The sequence below is a fragment of the Bos indicus x Bos taurus genome, unplaced genomic scaffold (genome assembly GCF_003369695.1).
Source record: "Bos indicus x Bos taurus breed Angus x Brahman F1 hybrid unplaced genomic scaffold, Bos_hybrid_MaternalHap_v2.0 SuperScaffold_100278, whole genome shotgun sequence".
In the NCBI taxonomy this organism is placed as follows: Eukaryota; Metazoa; Chordata; class Mammalia; order Artiodactyla; family Bovidae; genus Bos; species Bos indicus x Bos taurus.
The window spans coordinates 10,290-32,854 of NW_020867079.1; the positions used below are offsets into that span (position 1 = coordinate 10,290).

Sequence of the window (22,565 nt, forward strand, 5' to 3'; positions counted from 1 at the left end):
ATAAAGAAAGCTGCATGCATGCGTGCTAAGTCGTTTCAGTAGTGTCCAACTCTTTGTGGCCCTATGGACCACAGCCTGCCAGGTTTCTCTATCCATGGGATTCCCCAGGCAAGAATACTGGAGTGGATTGTCATTTCCTTCTCCAGGGGATCTTCCCAACCCAGGGACTGAAACTGCATCTCTTATGTCTCCTGCATTGGCAGGCGGGTCCTTTACCACAGCACCACCCGGGAAGCAGCACTGAAGAATTGATGCTTTTGAACTGTGGTGTTGGAGAAGACTCTTGAGAGTGCCTTGGACTGTCAGGAAATCCCACCAGTCAATCCTAAAGGAAATCAACCCTGAATATTCATTGGAAGGACTGATACTGAAGTTGAAGCTCCAATACTTTGGCCACTTGATGCGAAAAGATAACTCATTGGGAAAAAAAAAAAAAAAAACCCGCTGGTGTCCCCACTGATGGCACTTATCAGAGTTTATTATAATTTCTAGTTTTATTGTCCAGCTTCACTAGACTATCAGTTAATATGGGCCAGGGAGCTTTATTCACCATCATTAGGGCCTCAGCATCTGGTGAATTGCAAAGGGTATGGATTGAACGCCCCACAAACCCACCTTTAAATTAATAAACATTTGTGGAATGAAAGTCTAAATAAATTCTGAAAAGAAGGTATGGAAATGATATAATTTAGCACATTTATGGCATTCAAATCAGTAAGAAAAGAAAAAGAAATAATTCAGGAATGACATTGGAAAAAATAAAATTAGGTAGAATGTCATATCATACATAAAATAACTTACACAATTATTTAGTATTTACACATTTAAATATATTCATAAAATTATTACAGATAAAAATAATTTATTTAAATTTGAAGTGGGGAAGAACATGCTTGACAAGGCTCTGAAAGTGGAAACAAAAACGGGAAATTTTAACAGGCAATTAATATTATTAGAAACTTCCGTGAGGGACTTCCCTGGTGGTCCAACAATTAGGGCTCTGCACTTCCAATGCAGGTACCACAGGCTTGATTCCTGGTCTGGTTTGGTACAGCCAAAAAAATCAAACAATAAACTGAAGGAAGCATATTCGGTCTATAAATAATGTAATTCACTAGGACAGGGACTTGCACCCAAACTGCCTGGTTTCAAGTCTTACCTCTGTGTCTTACAACTGACTCATCTTGGGCAAGTGACTTTGCTTTGCCTCAGTGATCTGTTCGGTGGATAAAATATATATTCTGCTTGTTGGACTGTTGTGTGCTCAAATGAGTTCATATAAGTAAGTGCACTGTAGGTTGTTGCAGTAGATGATAGTAGTAGTATAAAGAGCTTCAATACAAATCATGACAAAAATGATAGCCATCACAAGGTAAAAAGGACAAATGTAATGAGCAAAGTAATTGACAAACGAAGGATTAAATTAGCTAATATATGCCAGTATTTGCCTACCAAACTGGCTAAGGTTTTAGAACCTCGTAAGAAGACAAAGTTGGTGAAGCTATGTGGAAACTAACATTCTCATTCACCATTTGTAGAACTAAAGTTCAGTGCAGCTATTTCTGGCAAGCATTAATCTCTATGTACCAAAAACCCTAAAGGTATAGGGTACAAAGCCTTAAAGCCTTAGAGGTACTCAACCTATAAAGCAGCAACTTCACTTTTTTTTTTTTGACATTTAAATATTTGTTTATTTATCTATTTATTTGACTGCCTAGGTCTTAGTTGCCATATGCAAGATCTTTAGCTACAGCATGCGAACTCTCAGTTGCCACATGTGGAATCTAGTTCCCTGACCAGGGATCGAATCTAGGACCCTGCACTAGGAGCAGGGAGTCTTAGTTACTGGACCACCAGGGAATTCCTGGAAACCTCACCTTTAGAATATGATTAAGAGAAGCAGTCATGGATGGTCCTACATTTAAACACAGGGAAGTTCAGAGTAACATTTTCATAATAGCAAAAAATGTTGAAAACAACTAAATGCTCAATACAGATGGTCAGGTGAGCATATTGCATTTCTGCATATAGTGAAATAGCTGGAGGCAGTTAAAAAATTCAGTACTATCCCTGTGATAGCCTGTATTTTTTAATTCTACAATAAAATGCTTTAGTGTGTAAAAGAATAGTTAATGATATAGAAAAATGCCCAAAATATATTCTGGATTGTAAAAACAGGATACAAAACAATATATGCCAGATTATCTAATCCTGAGGATCTACGCTAATGGCATCAACTGCATTTGAGAGAGAGTTTTATGCCAATGCCTATCATGAATTTCAAGGTGGAGATTCCTGTAACATGTGAGAAATCATCAGGTGTTCAGAAAGGCCAAGACTATTATTCTACAAGGAGCAAGTCTACTGTAACATGAAGAAGAAGAATAAAATGTTATAGGATAACTCTGAATGGTGTTGTTTCAAAGAAAATGAAAATAGTGCTTGCTTTGGTGAAATATTCTTGCTTCTTAAAAAACAACTGATGAAATTTCCTACAGTTTTTCTTGTAAGAGGAGGGGGCCATGCATCAAAACACCCATCATCTCCCCCTTCTGTGACCAAAACCCACCTCTGACCTCCAAAGCCCTCAGAAGGAGACATTTCACCAGCACCTGCCCAGCACTCAAGGAGCAGAGATGAGGAGGGAGGGGACTTCCCAAGGAGAGCTGTGGACGCAAGGCTGAGGTCTAGGGGATGACAGTGAGCTCTGAGACGAGATGGGGCTGCCCGGAGTCTCAGCCAGATCAGCACCCACATCTGAGAAAGCTGCCTTCTCCAGGCTGGAGACCAGATTCTCCGCAGCCCCAGCCCTGATGCCCGCCGTCCTCTCACTCAGGGGAAACCAGCTCCAGAGAGGAACAGGAGAGGGCGAGAGGCAGAAAGTGCTCCCTACAGAGTCACAGCAGATCCTGGGAGGGGAAAGGACCATCCCAGGGCCCCAGCACATCAGGAAATGTCACAGGAACCAGGGCAGAGACTAGGGAACTTATACACCTGCGGCTGCACATCAACTGATCTCTACAGACAAGAGGTCCCCTCTCCTGGCTGTGGGCTTCTGCTCTGTAATGGACACCTGGTGGGGACAGGTGAGGTAAGCAGGCAGAGCGTCTCACAGAGCCCAGTGCTGGGCAGACACAGCAACATGCAGAGGGGAGCCTGGAGGATGGGGAGAGAGGAGCCAGAGAGAGGCAGGCAGGTGCACCATTATCTCTGATCTGGTTACATGCAGTGGCCAAGACACCCAGCCCTGTGGGACCCTGTTTGCTTCACAGACCAATGGACTCAGTCCCTGCTCATCAGCTCTGTTCCTCTCACAGAGACAGGATCCACACACTCCTCACACACACACATATACACAAACTCCTCATACACTCCCACTCCACACACACACACACACACACACACACACACACAAACTCCTCACTCACTCCTCACACACACACTCTCTCACACACACTCCACACACACACACCCTCACACACTCCTCACACACCCTCACACATGCCTCACAATCACACACACACACACACACTCCACACACACACAATCTTACACACTCCTCACTCACCCGCTCACACACACACACACACACACACACTCCTCACCCTCACACAAACACACACAAACACAAACACAGAGCCTACAGGAACATACACACAGGAAACATGGGGACCCAGTGGCAGTGCTCACACACCAAGCATGTGGAGCATGTGGGAACAGCCCAGAGTCCCAGCTGAGGTCAGTAGCTGGAGCTTCCACACACTGGGAGTCACTGGGCCCTAGAAGCTCCCTGAGGGAGTAGAGGGGACTCAGGCTGACCCAGCTCAGTCCAGAGCAAACCTCACTGCTCTGTAAAATCTGCCACAACTAGCAGTGGACCCCCCACAGGAGACGGACAAGTATTCACAGTCAGCGTGGCTCCTTTTTGGTCAAAAACACTGAGGTTCAGCTCCACAGCTACAGACACCTTTCCCTTCACCAAGGCATGCACTGCTTGGTGTGGACCCAGGGCAGAGGGGCAGCTCTTACCTTGACCACCCACCATGGTGCCGAGGAGGAGGACACAGAGTCCCCGCAGGGAGAGGTGTCTGCTCAGAGCCATCCTGACCCCACGTCCTCAAGGTCACAGTCCCAGCAGCAGGATCAGCCTGTGAGGAGACGTTAGGGTGCCGACCGGGGTCTATATAGACCACCCCTTACACCCTCCCTCCTGGGAGCCAATAGCGACACCTCTCACCATTTCAGGCAGTATCGGAGGCTGCATCTGCCACTTTCTGCAGCTCAGACACCAATGAGCTTCTGAATCTTCAACATCTCCTTATATGAGCAACACGGTCCTTTGACCTCCTGCTTCCGTGGTCCTGAGAGCCAGGCCCCCTGACCAGGGCTAGAGTAGAAAAGTCACATCAAAAACTATGAGTACCATTCTTTCCTCTGATTACCTTGGCCAATCCCCAAGAACTGTAAAATCTTGCAGGGTCAGGTTGTGGAATTCACTGGACCACGTAGAATAACTTTGATGGTATCAAGCATTGATCTTCCCCAGCACTGAGCTCAGGATCAAGCAGAGTACTACAAGAAAGCTTCAAGCACAAGAACATTTCTCGGGCCAGCAGAAAATGAGGACAAGGATTTCAGGAATTCACAGGTGACCGTGGAGAAGGTGGGGAGGGAACCATTAAGTTGAGTGGATGAGATTGCAGGTCTTCTCCTCGCAGAATGATCTGGAGACTGGGTCCCAGAGAAGGTGCATGTATGCTCAGTTGTGTCCTACTTTTTGTGACCCCTGGATTGTAATCTGCCAGGCTCCTCTGTCCACAGGATTTCCTAGGCAAGAATACTGGAATGGGTTGCCATTTCCTTCTTGAGGGGATCGTCTCAATCCAGGCATTGAACCCACGTCTCCTGTGTCTCCTGCATTGGCAGGCAGGTTCTTTATTGCTGAGCCACCTGGGAAGCCCTATAAGGGATTTTCAGACATGCTAAGTCCCTTTCCCTTTATTTCATTAATTTTATGTGAAATATCCCTCTCAGCTAGTCAACAAATGATGCTTCAAGAGAGAAAGAGATTGCTGTTACAGGAACAAAGAGAAAGTAGGACGTATCATTCAACTCTAGCCTGCCAAAATAAGATTTGGGGATCTAAGAGAAGAAAATATATAACTTAGAAAGATTTGGGTTTTCTAAACTTCACATTGTCCCTCTTTGCATATTGAGAGTTTGGTTTTATAAGATTCAGAACACCCTTGTATTATAAGCCATAACTAAAGAAGATGTAAAATACAATTTAAAGCAACTGCCCCCAGACAGAAGGATAAATAGAAAGTATTCTGCTGCACAGTGGCTGCATGCAAGGGGCAAAGAAGAGGCAAGTGAAGCAGAAAACAGAACCTCTTCTGAGCCTAAGAGGAAAGGTGGCAGCAAGAATGGAAGCCCAGGTAGATTGGGTGCACAGAGCCAAGCAGAAGGGTCTGATGTCCAATGTGGCCATTGCTGCCTTGTTCTGTTTCCACTGATCAGAGAAGCTCCCAGATGCTTTCCAGAAAGTAGCCCGGGGATGAGTATAGAGACTGAGTAGGGCCGTAAATGATGCAAGATAGAGCTCCCCCATTGAAATTCAAGGTCACTAACATACTGCCTTCATTCCTCATGCTCCCTCAGGCTCAAGATTCCCATGATGCCCCTCTGTGGTCCACACAAACCCACCCTGAGGCCCCGTCACGCTGACTCTCATCATTTCAGCACAAATGTGGGAAGGACCCACCTGTGACACACATGCCCCAGAGTCCCCACCAGAGCTCAGAAACGGCTTCACACCCTTCCCCTCCCACACCTGAGGGCAGCTGTGGACCAGTCCACAGCCCGGTCACATCCCCACTGGGAGAACACCTCATCCTGGTCAGCAGACATAGCTTCTCTGTCCTTGAGACTCAGGTAAATGAAAACGGAGAAAGTTCAATTGAACATATGTTTTTCTCCCTCTAAATATGCTAATATTAATCCATTATTTTACAATAGTCACTTATTTGCCCTGTATTCCTCTGACTTCCAAGCCTCCATCTGTACATGAACCCCATCTCCTCTGGATGCTTAAAACAGTAGTGATAATAACTGATTATAAATATCAAAACCAGAATATAAACTCAGGGACTGGAGTAGGAACAGGATCTGCTCAGTCACTAGAGTCGATGCTCTACTCCCCGTGAGTCCCAGAGTCACCATTCCCTACCCAGTTATGGACTCTGCAGCATCACCAGAAACCACCGGACAAACACCTAGAACACAGGACATGCTTCCTGGAGTCCAGTCATTCCTCCCACAGGATGACACAGGGATGTGTTTAGTGAACCAGGTACACATGATCTCACCTCGGGATTGAGATCTCGTAGGTAACATACTGTTAGGGACTCCATACCCCATTATAAGGATGGAGTGGGCTGGAAGGAGAGGTTAACCCAGGGCTTGCAGGCTGTGTCCAGGCAGAACCCTGTACCCCAGAGCTGGGATGCAGGTCAACATGGACCAACTCACCCTCTGATGAAGGTTTATCTTCTCTGACACATAAGGAAATCTCAGTGTCCCATCTCATCCAAGATTTCAAGGAGGAAAGCTTTAGGGAGGACACTAAACTTGTCCACGTGAACTTCAGGGGTCAGAACAGGCTCAGGAACCAGTCTGCCTGGCCTGACTCAGAGCTCAGCCACATACCATGTGTGTGACCTTGAACAGGATCCTTACACTCTTTGTATAGTGGCTTCGTCTGTAAAAGAAGAGTTATACTTGTGTATAGACGACAGAGTTTTGGTTAGAATTAAATGAGTTGGCATTAGTAAGAGATATAACTAGTCAACAATAGTACATCATCTTGGCAGAAAAGCAATATCAGGGCCCCTCTCTCCATCCCATCCCAGGAACCCCAGGACTCTAGAACAGGAATTTAATTCTGTTACCTGGAGCCTTGACTGGAGCTGTCAGAACTCTCCCAGGAACCACATGCTGTGACGGTGATTGGGGCCAGAGTTGTGAGTCTTCCACACATCGCCCCTTCTCTCTGTGCCCCAGAGAGAGGTTCTACTGCTCATAAACCTCGACCTTATCAACTGTGAACCTCATGAATTAAGTTGTTTACTTGCTAATTTTACTTTATAAATGGACTTGGTAAAGTTCTGTGTCTAATTCACCTCCTTATCCCCGATGCCTGTTAATTAAAAATCCTAAATGATACCTATTGTATACCTGAATGAATGAATGTCAGCCAGGTATTTTACACGAATCATTTCAATCCAAAGAAATCTTTTGAGATATAATTTAACTTGATGTGAGGACTTAACAGCACAATGCAAGTTGTGTCGCTTGTTGTAATGATATTTATATGATTAAATGGTATAAACTATGTATTGGTTAACTTCTACACTTTTCTACAATGAATGCAGTAAATTGAAATACCAGAAACAAGGCTAGCCCCATTCCAAGAGCAGTGCTGAGAGAGCCAGTTCTAAACATGTATAAACACTGCGTCTTTATGTATCTGAAGATAAAGAAGACAAACCTCAGCACACTGACAGGTGAACACCATGAAGCCTCCTGTTCTGGTCTTAATCAGATATGGCCATGTGGTCCGGATGTTTATATATTTATCATTTGGCATATTTTCAGTTCAAACCACACATAACTGTAACAGGAAGAAATTTTGTTATAAAAAATTTTAGTTTAACAGCTCTATATTGAATTAGAAGTGCAGAAGTAAAGAGCAGGAAGAATCCTGTTCTTTAACTTAGACTAACTGTTTATTCAGTCTTATGGATTGTAAAGCAATACAATATGTAGCATTATTATTCCCAAATCACCATGAAAATATGGAGGTTTCAGAGGTTCAGCAATCTCTTTGCTAGGAAAGTTAATAATTAAATATCCTTGGTAGAGGGACATTTTGGGGACCAATCAGAGGGACTAATATACAAAATATTTTTGAATTAAAAAAGAACTATATGACCTTAAAAGGAAACAATTAATTGAGTTGTTACACAAAAGTACTGGAGACCCACCTTACCATCTGTGTTCCTTGCATGGCTGGACCAAGATTTGTAAAGGCTTCTTTACTAAAGACAACTTCTTCACAAGGGCATGTGATGAGCTTGGTCATGAGCTGGTCATGAGCTGACTGAGGTCCAACCCATCATCTCTGTTCAACCCTTTATAATATATGACTGGCAACATCAAACAAAGTGTATGGCACTGAATTGGCCTCATTCATTCCTCCATAGTGCAACATCAAATACCCAGAGACCAGAGCAGATCAAAGCTACTAAATCAAAGACAAGCATATTCTAAGTGGTGAGCAAGCAGACCAAGGGCCCTTCCCTGCTGCTGTTGGAAAGGAAGAAGCCCTCCCACCCCAGACACCATCTGTGGGAGGAGAGACAAGAAGATGCCTCCTGAAATAGAGGAAAACCAGTCTTAGCAGGAGCTGGAACTGGATTTGACAAGATAATTATTAACATAAATCCAAGCTAACTTGGGGGACAAATTTCAAATGGGAGAGTCTATGTTAACTTCATGGAACTTTCAGTCCATGTAAACACCCCTTGCTATTGCACAAGATGAAATCAGTTATAAAAATAGCGAGTATTACATTTATGCATATTTGAATCTAGAGGACACATGTTCAAGCCCACTACAGAAAGAAAATATGTATAACTTCCTTTATTTTTAAAAGCACAGAGCTGTCATTTCTGGAAATACTTTCTAATTCTTCCAGTTCAGAATTACTGCTGTGTCTATTTAATCTGTAAAAACTTTCTTTTTGTCTCTAAAGTGGTATTTTTTGGGAGCAAGTATTGTGTCTTGTTCTTCAATGCCTCCATAAGGTCAAGTAAAGACACATAGAAAGAGCTTAACAAATATCAGATAAGAAATGAATGCATGAACAAATGCTGAACAATCACCCTGCAGTTAGTGATACTGAGTGGGGAAGGGAGAAGGGCAGGGGAGACACAAATCTGATTAATCCCATTCGAACAAGCTGAAGTGGAATAAGGAGTCAGAGACACACCAAAGGAGCCAGATAGAAATTGCCTTCAAATCCCACTCTGAGAGGGTCAGATCACGTTCAATCTCTGCACAAATCTCTGCACAATCTCTGTACCTAAGAAGCTTCTCCAAGGTGAGAAAAAACTGACAGCACTGCTCTCAGGAGTTCTACTGAAGGATGTAGATAGACAGTAATACTTGTCAAATAGCTGTACTTCTACTCCCCGGTGACTCATTGTGGCCAATGAAACGTGGGCGGTGTCACCTGTGTCACTTCTGAGTGGAGGCAGGAAAAGCCCAAGTGTGACTTTCTAGTCTCTCTCTTTTTCCTGCCCCAGAAGCTGCATGTTCCAGATGGTGCATGTGCGAGAGCCTCACAGACCACAGATGTCTGTAGGTTGTGATGAGTGTGTGTGTATGTGTGTGTCTGTATATGAGTTTGTAAGTATGTGTTCACTTGTATATGTGTGTGTGTGTGTGTGTGTGTGTGTGTTGCCCCTGAGATTTGGGGGTCACTTTTTCCAGCAGCAGAACAGAGTCTCTTCTGATGGATACCAAGGAGAAAGAAGACTTGAAGACAGAATCTGTCACATGAAGCAGGTCCTTTCCTAAATCTCTTCCTTCTGTGTCTTCGTCTTAAGCTACTCCCTCTGATCTCACCTTGCTTCCTCTGTTGGGCTTGGTTGTTTCTCAGTCACCATTTCTGATTGACCAACACCTAGATCCAAGTCCTGTTTAAGAGCACCTGCCCCTAGTGCATCTCCTGTTCCCTTTACATCACTCGATGCTGACTATCAGGCTCAGTTTCCCAAATTTGACTCTTGGCATCTCGACATTCATCCTTAAACAGCTCTTCTTTACTCTGAGTTAGCCTATCCATCATCTTTGATCCTGTTTTTGCCTTCTACCAATTCTATACTAATGAAAAGGCAGCATGTATTTCTAAGCCATGTAAGTTTTTTTTTTTTTTTTTGATTTCCTGAACACATCTGATTCCTGAGTTTAGTGCTCCATGCAGATAATTAACTACTTCACCTTTGGTTAAGAAATAATTTTGCTGAATTTTTCCCCTCAACTCAAGAAAATGGCACATTCAAAACCTATATTCTTATGAGCACAGCCCTAGGGCTCCCCTCACAGGACTTGGAAGGGGCACGTGTAAGGAGAGGCTGTTAGCTTCATGATTAATCCACCCTCTGTTCAGAGTTGATGTAATTGCCAACTCCAGAGCTATTGAGTTTTTGTGGGTGGTCATTCTTAAGCCACTTAAATCCAAGATTAGTGCCACTGGAATGGCACTCAGAGTTCAAAGGCTGAGTGGTTGCTCAGATTTGAACTCCATGACCTGATGCTCTATTGCACATGGAGCATTGGTGCAGCTGAGTCCAGTCTGAGGACCAGCCTAAGAACACTGGAAATACAGCAAAATGTGCTCCTTCTTTAACATCTTAAAGTCTGTGAACAGATTCTCTTTTCCTTATTATCGAATCCTTCCCCATCTGGGCATGCTATCCAAGGCTCCTACAGGCTACAGGCATCTGCTGAGGCCCTGCCAGGGCCCAGGATTGGAGTGAGGCCTGTACCTGAGTATAAGCTCTGTATTTCCACTCTCTATAAGTTAATAGATGCTCATCTAAGGTTTATTGAATGATTGAATGGCACTATACTAGATATTTAAGAGAAATTATCTTAACTATGAAGAACTATTTTTGAGGACATTATTTAGCTAATTGACATTTTTGTTTTAAGGATAAATGTTTTCAGCAATTAACAGGCCAAAATTTGATTTTCAAAAAAGAATGTGCATATCACCACCAGATACATCACAACAAACACTATAAACCTCTATCTCTAAGGATACACAAGACAAACCACAACACACTCACATGTGGCTTCTTATTAAGTCTTAATCAGACCCAACAGAGGAGACAGGGTATTTGGATGATTTATCACTTGGAAGTTTTTCAATTAAAACCACACAGGAACATCACAAGAAGAAAATTTGCAATTAAAAAAGCACAGCCACACCATCTATATGACATAAGGAAGGAGATGAGGTGCAGATAGAGTTCTTTGGCTTAAAATAACAAACAGACTACTTAGTCTTTCACTTTGTAAAAGGAAGGTCCTCTGGGGCTGATACTGAAGGATGTTGTAGAGACCACGATAACTTGACTTTTCTGTACAACAGTTAGAACTGTGAACTGATCGTTTTGGATAATGATGTGCTTTGATTTTTCTCTCTCTATTTTTTGTGAATCTCCTGTAGGTTTTTACATGTTTGTTACATGGCTCACATAAAATATCTTAAAGACACAATAGTCTATATTTTACTGATAACAAATTAATTTCAATCGCATACAAAAGCTCTACCTTTTGATCCTCTCCTATACTTTCTGCTTTTGATGTCAGAATTTATCTGTATTTATATTGTATATCACTAATAAAATATTTTTCTCTATAGTTATTTTAATGCTCCCCTTAAACTAGAGCTAACTGGTTAGCACACTACCATGCTCAGTGTTAGAATATTCGGAATTGCATTACATATTTACATTTACACGTCTGCTGTATATTTTCACTTCTTTAATATAATAATTAGTATCCTTCATTTGGGTTTCCCTGGTGGCTCAGAGGTTAAAGCATCTGCCTGCAATGTGGGAGACCTAAGAACTCCCCTCAGCAATCTTCTAAGACAGAACTCTGTTGGTAAACTCCCTCAACTGTTATTTTTGGGGGAAAGTTTTTAACGCATCTTCATTTCTGAAAGACAACCTTCCTGAGAAAAGTATTCTTGGTTTGCAGGTTTTTTTTCTTTCATCAGTTTGAATATATCATCCCTTTCTCTCTTGGCTTGTCAGCTTTCTTCTGAGAAGTCTGCTGATATTCTTAAGGTTCTTCAGAGATTTTGTGTGTGAGAGAGCATTTGCTTTTATCTTGCTGCTTCTAAAATTCTCTCTTTGTGTTGATTACGAAGCAATGTGTCTTGGAGACAATCATTTTGAATGAACTCTGAGGAGTGACCTATTAGCTACATGAACTTGGATGTCTAAATCTCATCAGATGTGGAACTTATCTGGTATTATTTCTTTAAGTACAATCTCTGTCCCTTTCTCCCTCTCTTCTCCTTCTGGGACTCCAATAATGTGCAGGTTGTTACTGTGAATGTTATACCATAGTTCACACAGGTTCTTTCACAATTTTTTCATTCTTTTTTTCTTTGTCCTCTGGCTGGTTAGTTTAAATTTTCTTGTCTTCTGCCTCAAAGATTCTTCTGCTATTGCTGATGCTTTCTGTAGCATTTTCCATTTTGTTGCATTTCATTCATTGTAATCTTAAAAAGAATTTCTGTTTGATTCCTTCTCTTTTTCTGCCTCATTGCACAGCTTCAGGGATCTCAGTTCTCTGACCAGGATTGAATCCAGGCACAGCAGTGAAAGGATCGAATCCTAACCACTAAACCAACAGCAAACTCCCTGTTTGCTTCCTTTTTTTATGATTTCTGTCTCTTTAAAAAAAAAAACAAAAAAAAAAAAACACAAAAACTGAATTTATTCTGTGGAGTGACTCAGAGCCCGTGCACAACAAGTGCTGAGCCCATGCTGTAGGACCCGCAAACCACAAACAGGAACCTGCATTCTGCAAGCACTGAAGCCTGAGCTCCTAGAGCCTGTGCTCCAAACAAGAGAAGCCGCCGCATAGAGAAGCCTGCTGTCCACAAAGAGAAGTAGTGCCTGCTTGCCGCAACTAGAGAAAGCCCATGTGCAGCAACAAAGACCCAGTAAAGCCAAAAATTAAAAACAATAACAATAATTATAATAAATAATTTTAATCTTATTTTGTTCACATATTCTTTACCTGAATTTGATTGTTTATCTGTGTTTTTTGGAGTTCACTGAGCTTCTTGGTGAGTATACTTTATTTCTTTCATCGTATGTCATTTATTTCATTACTTCCCAATGGTGAATAGCTACGTGAGCTGCCCTGGGAGAAGTCCTGGGTATCTTCCCATCCCTAAGAACAGCCTAGAACTATGAAGACTGTAAGCATGACTTGTAGATCTGAGCACTGGACACCATGCAGAGCCATCAACCAGGGACTGGGTCGTTCAGCTCACAACCAGGCCATCACTCTCAGGTCTTATATAAGTTCAGCAGCCTCTCCACATGTCCACAGTAGAATTGGGGGCAAGGGGGTGTTGTGAAATGTAATACTTGGCCACTCCTACATGACAGCTCTCTCTACCCTGAAGAATCACAACAGTATCACATTTACATTTTCAGTAGTAACCAGATTAAAGCAATCTTGAAACAGTGTGTTTTCAGAGAAGCCCATTAGCCTTAAATTCTTTATTTAAGTTCTAGATTTAATTCATCAAGAGATGGGAATATCAGAAAACCTGGCTTGCTTCCTGAGAAATCTATATGCAGGTCAAGAAGCAACAGTTAGAACTGGACATGAAACAACAGACTGGTTCCAAATCCAGAAAGGAGTATGTCAAGGCTGTATATTGTCGCCTTGCTCATTTAACTTATATGCAGAGTATATCATGAGAAATGCTGGACTGGATGAAGCACAAGCTGGAATCAAGATTGCTGGGAGAAATATCAATAACCTCAGATATACAGATGACACCACCCTTATGGCAGAAAGCGAGGAAGAACTAAAGAGCTTCTTGATGAAAGTGAAAGAGGAGAGTGAAAAAGTTGGCTTAAAGCTCAACATTCAGAAAACTAAGATCATGGCATCTGGTCCCATCACTTTATGGGAAATAGATGGGGAAACAGTGGCTGACTTTATTTGGGGGGCTCCAAAATCACTGCAGATGGTGATTGCACCCATGAAATTAAAAGACATTTGCTTCTTGGAAGAAAAGCTGTGACCAACCTAGATAGCATATTAAAAAGCAGAAATATTGCTTTGCCAACAAAGGTCCGTCTAGTCAAGACTATGGTTTTTCCAGTAGACATGTATGGATGTGAGAGTTGGACTATAAAGAAAGCTGAGCGCCAATGTATTAATACTTTTGAAGTGTGGTGTTGGAGAAGACTCTTGAGAGTCCCTGGACAGCAAGGAGATTCAACCAGTCCATCCTAAAGGAAATCAGTCCTGAATGTTCTTTGGAAGGACTGATGCTAAAGCTGAAATTCCAATACTTTGGCCACCTGATGGGAAGAACTGACTCGTTGGAAAAGACCCTGATGCTGGGAAAGATTGAAGGTGGGAGGAAAAGGGGACGACAGAGGATGAGGTGGTTGGATGGCATCACTGACTCAATGAACATGAGTTTGAGTAAGCTCTGGGAGTTGGTGATAAACAGGGAAACCCGGCATGCTGCAGTCCATGGGGTCATAGAGTCGGACACGACTGAGAGACTGAACTGAACTGAACTTCTTTTAAGAATTCAATCATATCAGATCGCTCCATCCACATCTTTGAAACATAAATAGACAAACGTACTTGATCTTCCCATCTATATCCCTTTTTCTAGATCCCCTCTGCCTAGGTCTCCACTTTCTTGCCCTCTTGTCCCACGTGAATACAGGGTGTGGGTGAGCAACAATTTGCCATCCATCAATTAGGGAGAGAGATGAGCTGATATAATTCACTCAGAAGGATAGATAATTGGACAGACAAGAAATGGTAATGTCCTGAAGAAAAAGTACGAAGGTATGGAAAGAATGGATTCATAAGGATTTGATAACCGACTAGACATGGGAGAGAGCAAGGGGGAATCTACATCTGCTTGAGAAATAAACAGATAAAGTAACCTAGGGAATGAGAGATGAAAAAGGGAGAGGTAGTTAGGTAGAGTTAGAGTTTTAATTGGCCCGTGAACACTTAGGCAGGTTAAGGAAAACTGTATCCCTTTTCTCCAAAGAGCAAACTCCAACTTTGAAACTCACATCCAAGTCTGGTGACCAAGAACAGGTTAAAACAGGTGATGTGACATCTCAAGGAGAACATACAGGAATGTTCAGGATTGGGTTTTTTTCATGAGTTTGTGAAATAAAAATATCTCCTGCCATATCAATAAACAAGAAATGTCACAGACATCAATGATTTCTGGTCTCCAGTTGTGAATGAGGGCTCCCAAAACTGATCCAGGGGATGCTGCCACCCCTCCATGGTGATTGCTGAGGAGCTGGGGAAAGCAAGAAGCAGCCATCTGCCACTCCTTAAGGGGAGCAAGGATTGGCCCCAGATAGCTGAGCTGCATATGGAAGGATTGAATCAAGTGAGTCCAGAGGCTTGCATCTTCCCAGAAACAGAATGCTAAATTCCTTAACTTGGTACCTGATCTTTGATGTTCAGACTGCCTCTCCCTTTGTTGCAAACTTGTATATAACCTGACTTCCCTTTCTGCCTGCTTGGAGCAGTTTTCTCAGAGCTACCGAGATGCTGTCTCCAGGGCTTAGACTCCTAAGCATTCCCACCAAATAAAATAACTCTATAAGGTTCTGACTACATTTTCTGGTTGGCAAATTCATCTTGCTAGGAAGGAGAGTGTGAATGTGGACCAAGTTTAGATGCTTTTTCTAGGTAAGGGTGACCTGGAACATTTGTGATCCCAGGCAAAGTCTCATTAGCCTTTGAAGAAGGTGAGAAAATATGGCAGTGCACTCATCGTGTATTTCCTTTGAGGAAAATGGTGTTTGAGGACCAACCATCTAAAAGCATTTGATATGGAACTTGGTAATTATTAACAAGCAAAAGAAAAACTTACTTTAATCAGAATATTTCATTTTGAGCAATTTCCATATAACACCATCACAGGTCAGCCTCTATTGAAATACAGGCAATTAGAATATCTGACGGAGAAGGTAATGGCAGCCCACTCCAGTACTCTTGCCTGGAAAATCTCATGGATGGAGGAGCCCAGTAGGCTGCAGTCCATGGGGTCACAAAGAGTCGGACACGACTGAGTGACTCCCCTTTCACTTTTCACTTTCATGCATTGGAGAAGGAAATGGCAACCCACTCCAGTGTTCTTGCCTGGAGAATCCCAGGGACAGGGGAGCCTGGTGGACTGCCGTCTATGGGGTCACACAGAGTCGGACATGACTGAAGTGACTTAGAAGCAGCAGCAGAACATCTGAGGCATCATCTTGTATTTAATACAACATCACAGGAAAGCCACTGTGGATGTTCCCGGGACACTGAGTTCAACATCATCGTACCCAGGGTCCCCTTTCTCCCCCTGGAGTAGGCAGGGGCTCTGTTCTCCTTTCCCAGGATCAGCTTCCTTTCTAGAGACATTTAGAGAAGAACCTGAAAGAGCAAAGAGAAGCATAATTAGAACGGAGACAAAGGAACTGGACAGTGTGTTGGAAGCCTGTTAAACAAGTGATGATGACAAAGCATCCCTGGGACCCAGGTGTGGGCAGGAGGCTCAGACTATTTCACACCAGTTACAGTGCGGATGGATCCAGGCTGTCCTCTCAGATCCGGTCCATGTGGTCTCTGGGGCCTCAGTTCATATGGAAATTCTGCATCACAGGAGACCTGTGCTCACACAGGAGCTCTGGGAAGATCTGCTTCCAGGCTACACACTAGCAAGGAGATGCCCAGGAACAGTAAGAGCATAACAACAAATTTAAATGTTCTCCTCTCACAGCTGACAGATGTGAAATCACAGTGAGAGGGAGAGTGGACACAGGGAAAATCTGAGTTCCTCACTCATAAACCAACTCTGCTCTTAGTAGCCTTGATGCATGTTCCCAAATGTCCACAAAGAGTATCACAGGAGCATCCACAGATGGCCCCTCCCAGGGACCACACAGGCCCTCAGATGGATAAATACTCTCTTCCAGAGAAAAAGTGTTTTCTCTTGACAACTGAAATATCTGGAGGAAATTAGACCTTAGCTGACCATCAGCTCCGAGTCAATGATCCACCAACATGGCTTAATGTTAAGGCCACCATATACCATAGACTTTGTATATGTCATTGCAACCTTATACACAGACCTCATCTTAAATTATCAGATGACTCACAAATTTCAATACTGCAATACATTTTTAAAATTTCTGTCTTTCATGTTCAGGGCAGCACAGAGATGTTATCAAAACACTTGTCTATTTTTGGATTTGGTAAATATGCTCAATTAATCTGTAAGCTATCTATTTCTTTTGACTACTACACAATGTTTGTGGGATTTTAGTTCCTTGACCAGGGATTGAACCCAGGCCCTAGCAGTGAAAGTGCAGAGTCCTAACCACTGGATTACCAGAAAAGCCCCTAATCTATAAATTTTAATGTAGTTATATCACAAATAAAATGAAAATTTATGTTGCACTATGGGGACATAAATGCCAAAAGTAGAGTGATTCCTCACCCCCGAGGGAGTCTGACAGCATTAAAGATGGCATATGGTTGAGAAGTGAAGTGCTAGTTACTCAGTTGTGTCTGACTCTTTGCAACGCTATGAACTGTAGCCCACCAGGCTCCTCTGTCCCTTGGATTCTCCAGGCAAGAATACTGGAGTGAGTAGACATTCCCTTCTTCAAGGGCTCTTCCTGACCCAGTGATCAAACCCAGGTCTCCTGCAATGCAGTTAGATTCTTTACCATCTGAGCCATCAGGGTGGCTCATCAAATGCATGAGATATCCATATTTTGAAACTGCAGAGAGGCTGGGCATTGAGGAGCTCAAATTCACCTTTTCCAGGACAAAGACCAAAGATTTCAGGGGATCAGCTAATCTCCCCACTCACCTGTCTGAGACCTCATCCCATCTTCCTTCTCTGGGAGCACTTCCTCCTCACTCCCCTGAGAGTCATGAGGAGCCCCAGTCACTGATACCTCTCCACCATCATCGTAATCCTCACCAAGGGCAACAGTCCTCTGATCTGGTGCTTCTGAGGGCAGAGCAAGGGTCAGATGAAACCACAGTAAGGGGGTTGGTCTGAGAAATACCTAAGATCCTTCTGACCCAGAGTTTCTGAGCTGCTAGAGGCACCAGTCACTCCTTGTTTTAAAAGATTTTTTTCTCTAAGACCATGTTTCATTTTGATGTGTCCATAAACCAAAACATGATTTTACATATCTTAATATTTCCTGTTTGAAAAATATATATTCCAAAATAACTGTCTTACCATTGAGCATTACTCAATTATTTTAACAAATTGTGCTTTACAGAAATTACTTTTAAAATCAATGTGTGCCTGTTGTGATTCTGGACACAGAGAGCCCCACCCCAATGTGAGACATCACAGAACAGTCAGAGAAAGGGAAGGACGGACCCCATCTGGACACAATGGATGCCTCTGGTCCATCAAATGAAGACTGCTCCCCTTGCATCTCGTCTCTATGAGGGAAACTCTCCTCCCCAAAGCCCAGCTGAGGTAGGTCTACCTCTATTACCTGGAGCAGATATGGAGTCATTGTTGTCCTCACCATCTGACAGGAGGCCTAAAGTGGAGACAAACATCACACAACACACAGAATGACCCTCCCCACACTCACGGGACCTGTGTTAAGACTGGGAAGGGGCAGACCTGGATCCTGCAGTGTAGATGGGGGCTGGGGGCTCATGAGGCTCTGAGAGGCCACCCTGCCACTTTGGAGAGCTGCCTCTATAAGCCTGGGGCACACCCGTGGGATCTGTGAATGCTGAGAAGATGTTCACAGCCAGTGGGAGGTGACAACCAGAGGTCCCAGGAAGGCAGGCAGAGACACCCACCTGGGCTGCCCTGAAGACCCTCCTTCTGAGTCATGAGGTAATCAGGCTCCTCATACACAGCTTCAGCAAGAGCATCTTCATAGCTGGATAAGGCTGAGAGATCCCCTAGCAGGTCAGAGATGCGGCCCCAGACACCCTGATCCAGCAGACCCACCTTCATCTCCCCTATGCTCACACAGAGGCTGCCTGGACCTCAGCATCATCTCTTACCCTGTGCACCATGTTGGCACCTTCTCCCCTCATCTGACCTGAATCCACAGCTCAGCCCTGACTCTTTCTGGTCTCACAGGAGAGGCCATGACATATGAGAGTTCACACCCCAGTCCTAAGAACCTCTGTATGTTCAGCCCTTAGAGCTCAGCACAGAGCACGTGGAGCTCTACAGACTCAAAACAGAGACCGGCCCAGGTTCCCCTCCTCACACCTGCCCCATCTCCTGCCTGCACACACTCTCCCTGGTCCCCAGTTCGCCCTGCAGCCCCCCTCTGCACTCTGCTCTCCATCTGAGCAGCTGAGTCACCAGGATGATGAGGACCAGGAAGAGAAGAGACCCCAGGATGAGGTAGAGGACCCCAGGCAGGGAGAAGATGCCAGGGAGAGGATTTGAGGCTGGTCTGGCCCCCAAGGAAAGCAGGGCAACAGGGTGTGAAGAAGGCCCTGGGCACAGAGAAACCCCCTGTACCAGCATTTCTGGGGGCTCTGGATGATGGTATCCTAGCCTCAGACACAAATATACCAATAGTGACTGGGCTCCTCCAGGTCTCATCCTGAGACAAGTCAACTCCACTCTGGCTAGTGTGGCCCCGATGCAAAGCCGGGGATTGTCAGGGAGCTGCCCTGCCGAGACAGCCTCTGAGGACCTGGCTCATCTCTTCTCCTTGGGCATCAAACAGTCCTGAGACCCGCACCTCACTGCTGAGGAGCAACACTCAGGGGGAGGTAGGAGAATGGGAGAACTTTAGAATCTGCACCACCGGAACTAGACTCTTGGATCCTGGGCCTGAGAAACATGTGGCCCTGGGAACCAAGGCAGGGGTGTTCCCCATCATAATGCCCCAGCTCCTTCCCAACAGCCAGGACTCCGTAGGCTCTTTCATCTCCGGAGTTGTCAGAGAGCCCACAGAACAGGTTACCAGAATCTGAGTATTCTCCCCTGCCCATGGATGGACCACAGTACCTGCTGTAGTCGAGGGCAATGTTGTCCTTGCACCTAAAGAGAAAAACAGGAGATTGGGTAAAGGGAATTGGCCAGATCACAGGGTAACCCATTTTTCCCTCCTGAGCCCTGAAATCACCACCTCAGTCTCCATGACATCAGTGTCCAGTCCTCCCAGCTTCACTGTGCTAGATCAGAGCCCTAGCACCCAGACACTCTCTGAACACAAACTCCCCACCACCCATGGTCCAGCCCGCTGTCCCCGTGCTGCCCCAGCTCGCCCAGGGTGGACCCCGAGTCCCTCACTCACCAGAGCACCTCACACCAGCATCCTCCTCGTGCTTGCAATCGCTCTGCCCCCAGGGCTACACAGCACAGTCCCAGAGGGAAGACTCCCGGCCCCCGCACCACACCTTGTCCAGCCAGATGCTCCCATTTCCAGGGCCAAATGCTGCAGACCGCATGGCTTCCAGGGCCTGGCCACAGCCCAGCTGCTGACACACCACCTCAGCCTCTGTCAGGCTCCAGGAGTCATCACACACGGTGCCCCCAGGAGCCGCTGTGCCAGACCTCCACCCGCCCTGAGCACTCGCTGTCTCCTCCCCTGAGCCGGAGCTTCTCTCTGTCTGAAAAGGCAGCAGCCCCTCCTGTGACTGCCCTGGTGGGAGGAAGAAGCCCCTGGAAGCCACAGGGGAGGGGGCTGACATACCTGTGCAGGGGACAGCAGTTGGACAGCTCTTTGGTCTTCTTCCTGCACACAACGGGGAAACAGTGGATCAGGGACAGCTGGGGGTGGTCCTGTCCTCACATAAGATTATCTAAGGTCTGACTCAGTGCAAATGACATGTGAAAACACAGGCTCATTATCTACTGGTCTGAGACATTCAGTGCATGTGACCATCAGTTGAAATAACTGTAACTGTTCATCATTTATTGGTCTCCACACTCCACAACAAATACAAACACACACAGACACAGGCACATAGATATTTTGTAGACTCAACTTAAAATCTTCACTTAGACTGGAAAGCATAAATCACTCTAACAACATCCTTTGGGGTTGAGACAGACACAGAAACACAGTAAGTCACCTGCACACGAGATATAGGCTTCCTCCTTTGGAGAGCAGGAACTGTATTTCCAAGGGTCAGAAGGACACTGCCAGAGAGAGGTGTCAGTTTTCTGACACTGGATTCCATCTACCCACCGGGGTCTAGAACCTTCTCTAAGGGCAACAAAAGTGTCGAGGGTTCCACTGTCCCCACAGCCAAGCTGTCTGCAGATCATAGACACAGTGACGTCATATATGGGGTTATGGCAGACACTGCCCCAGGTCCCGTTGTAGGAAACTTCCAGCCACCCAGCACACTGCTGGTCCTTGCTCACCATCCTGAGGGACAGGAACTCTAAGATTGAAAGAGAGGAGACAGGACACAGTGAGCACTCCGCTCAGGGCTCTGGGTCTTCCTGTCTCCCAGAAACTGTGACCATACATCCCTGACCCAACTGCGGAGATGCCCACTAGTTGACAAGACTATTGACAGGGTAACAGGCAGGAAGGCCAGAGGTCTCCAAAAGAGGAAATAGCCTGCAAGTATCAGACATTTTTATCTCTCTTAAGCAGCAGGAGGAAACAAACTAGTGATATTTTTTCCATCTCTATACAAATTTAAAAGGGGGTTTCTCTTAAAATACTGTATTGCCATAAGGACACCTGGTTTTGCCTGAAGTTCTCAAACCTAGAGATAACCAATGCCTTTTTCTTATGGAAATGTTTTTCTTAAGCTTGCAGATGACACCACCCTTATGGCAGACAGTGAAGAGGAACTAAAAAGCTTCTTGATGAAAGTGAAAGTGGAGAGTGAAAAAGTTGGCTTAAAGCTCAACATTCAGAAAATGAAGGTCATGGCATCTGGTCCCATCACTTCATGGGAAATAGATGAGGAAACAGTGGAAACAGTATCAGACTTTATTTTTGGGGGGCTCCAAAATCACTACAGATTGTGACTGCAGCCATGAAATTAAAAGACGCTTACTCCTTGGAAGGAAAGTTATGACCAACCTAGATAGCATATTCAAAAGCAGAGACATTACTTTGCTAACAAGGGTCCATCTACTCAAGGCTATGGTTTTTCCTGTGGTGATGTATGGATGTGAGAGTTGGACTCTGAAGAAGGCTGAGTGCCGAAGAATTGATGCTTTTGAACTGTGGTGTTAGAGAAGACCTTTGAAAGTCCCTTGGACTGCAAGGAGATCCAACCAGTCCATTCTGAAGATCAGCCCTGGGATTTCTTTGGAAGGAATGATGCTGAAGCTGAAACTCCAATACTTTGGCCACCTCATGTGAAGAGTTGACTCACTGGAAAAGACTGATGCTGGGAGGGATTGGGGGCAAGAGGAGAAGGGGACGACAGAGGATGAGATGGCTGGATGGCATCACTGACTCGATGGACGTGAGTCTCAGTGAACTCTGGGAGTTGGTGATGGACAGGGAGGCCTGGCGTGCTGCGATTAATGGGGTCACAAAGAGTCGGACATGACTGAGCAACTGAACTGAACTGATGCTAATATACTATGCATTTACCCCAAGCTCTGTCTTCAAGTTGGTTCCGCCTCTTGGCTCAGAACCTACTTGACAAACCAGTACGTTATACTCAGGTATTGTTCCCCTAATCTATGTAAATGAAACTATTTG

General features: G+C 44.6%; 1 protein-coding gene across 1 annotated transcript in view; it reads right to left on the reverse strand.

Moving 5' to 3' along the window:
* Positions 1 to 15,753: 15,753 nt before the first annotated feature.
* LOC113888487 (antigen WC1.1-like) overlaps positions 15,754 to 22,565 on the reverse strand; it is a 50,068-nt gene continuing 43,256 nt past the window's right edge. The window contains 10 exon segments of the mRNA XM_027535599.1: positions 15,754 to 16,302; positions 17,747 to 17,881; positions 18,396 to 18,443; positions 18,715 to 18,807; positions 19,186 to 19,566; positions 19,892 to 19,924; positions 20,181 to 20,418; positions 20,420 to 20,496; positions 20,580 to 20,621; positions 20,962 to 21,276. Of these exon segments, the coding sequence (XP_027391400.1) occupies positions 16,157 to 16,302; positions 17,747 to 17,881; positions 18,396 to 18,443; positions 18,715 to 18,807; positions 19,186 to 19,566; positions 19,892 to 19,924; positions 20,181 to 20,418; positions 20,420 to 20,496; positions 20,580 to 20,621; positions 20,962 to 21,276 (1,508 nt within the window). The 3' untranslated portion in view covers positions 15,754 to 16,156.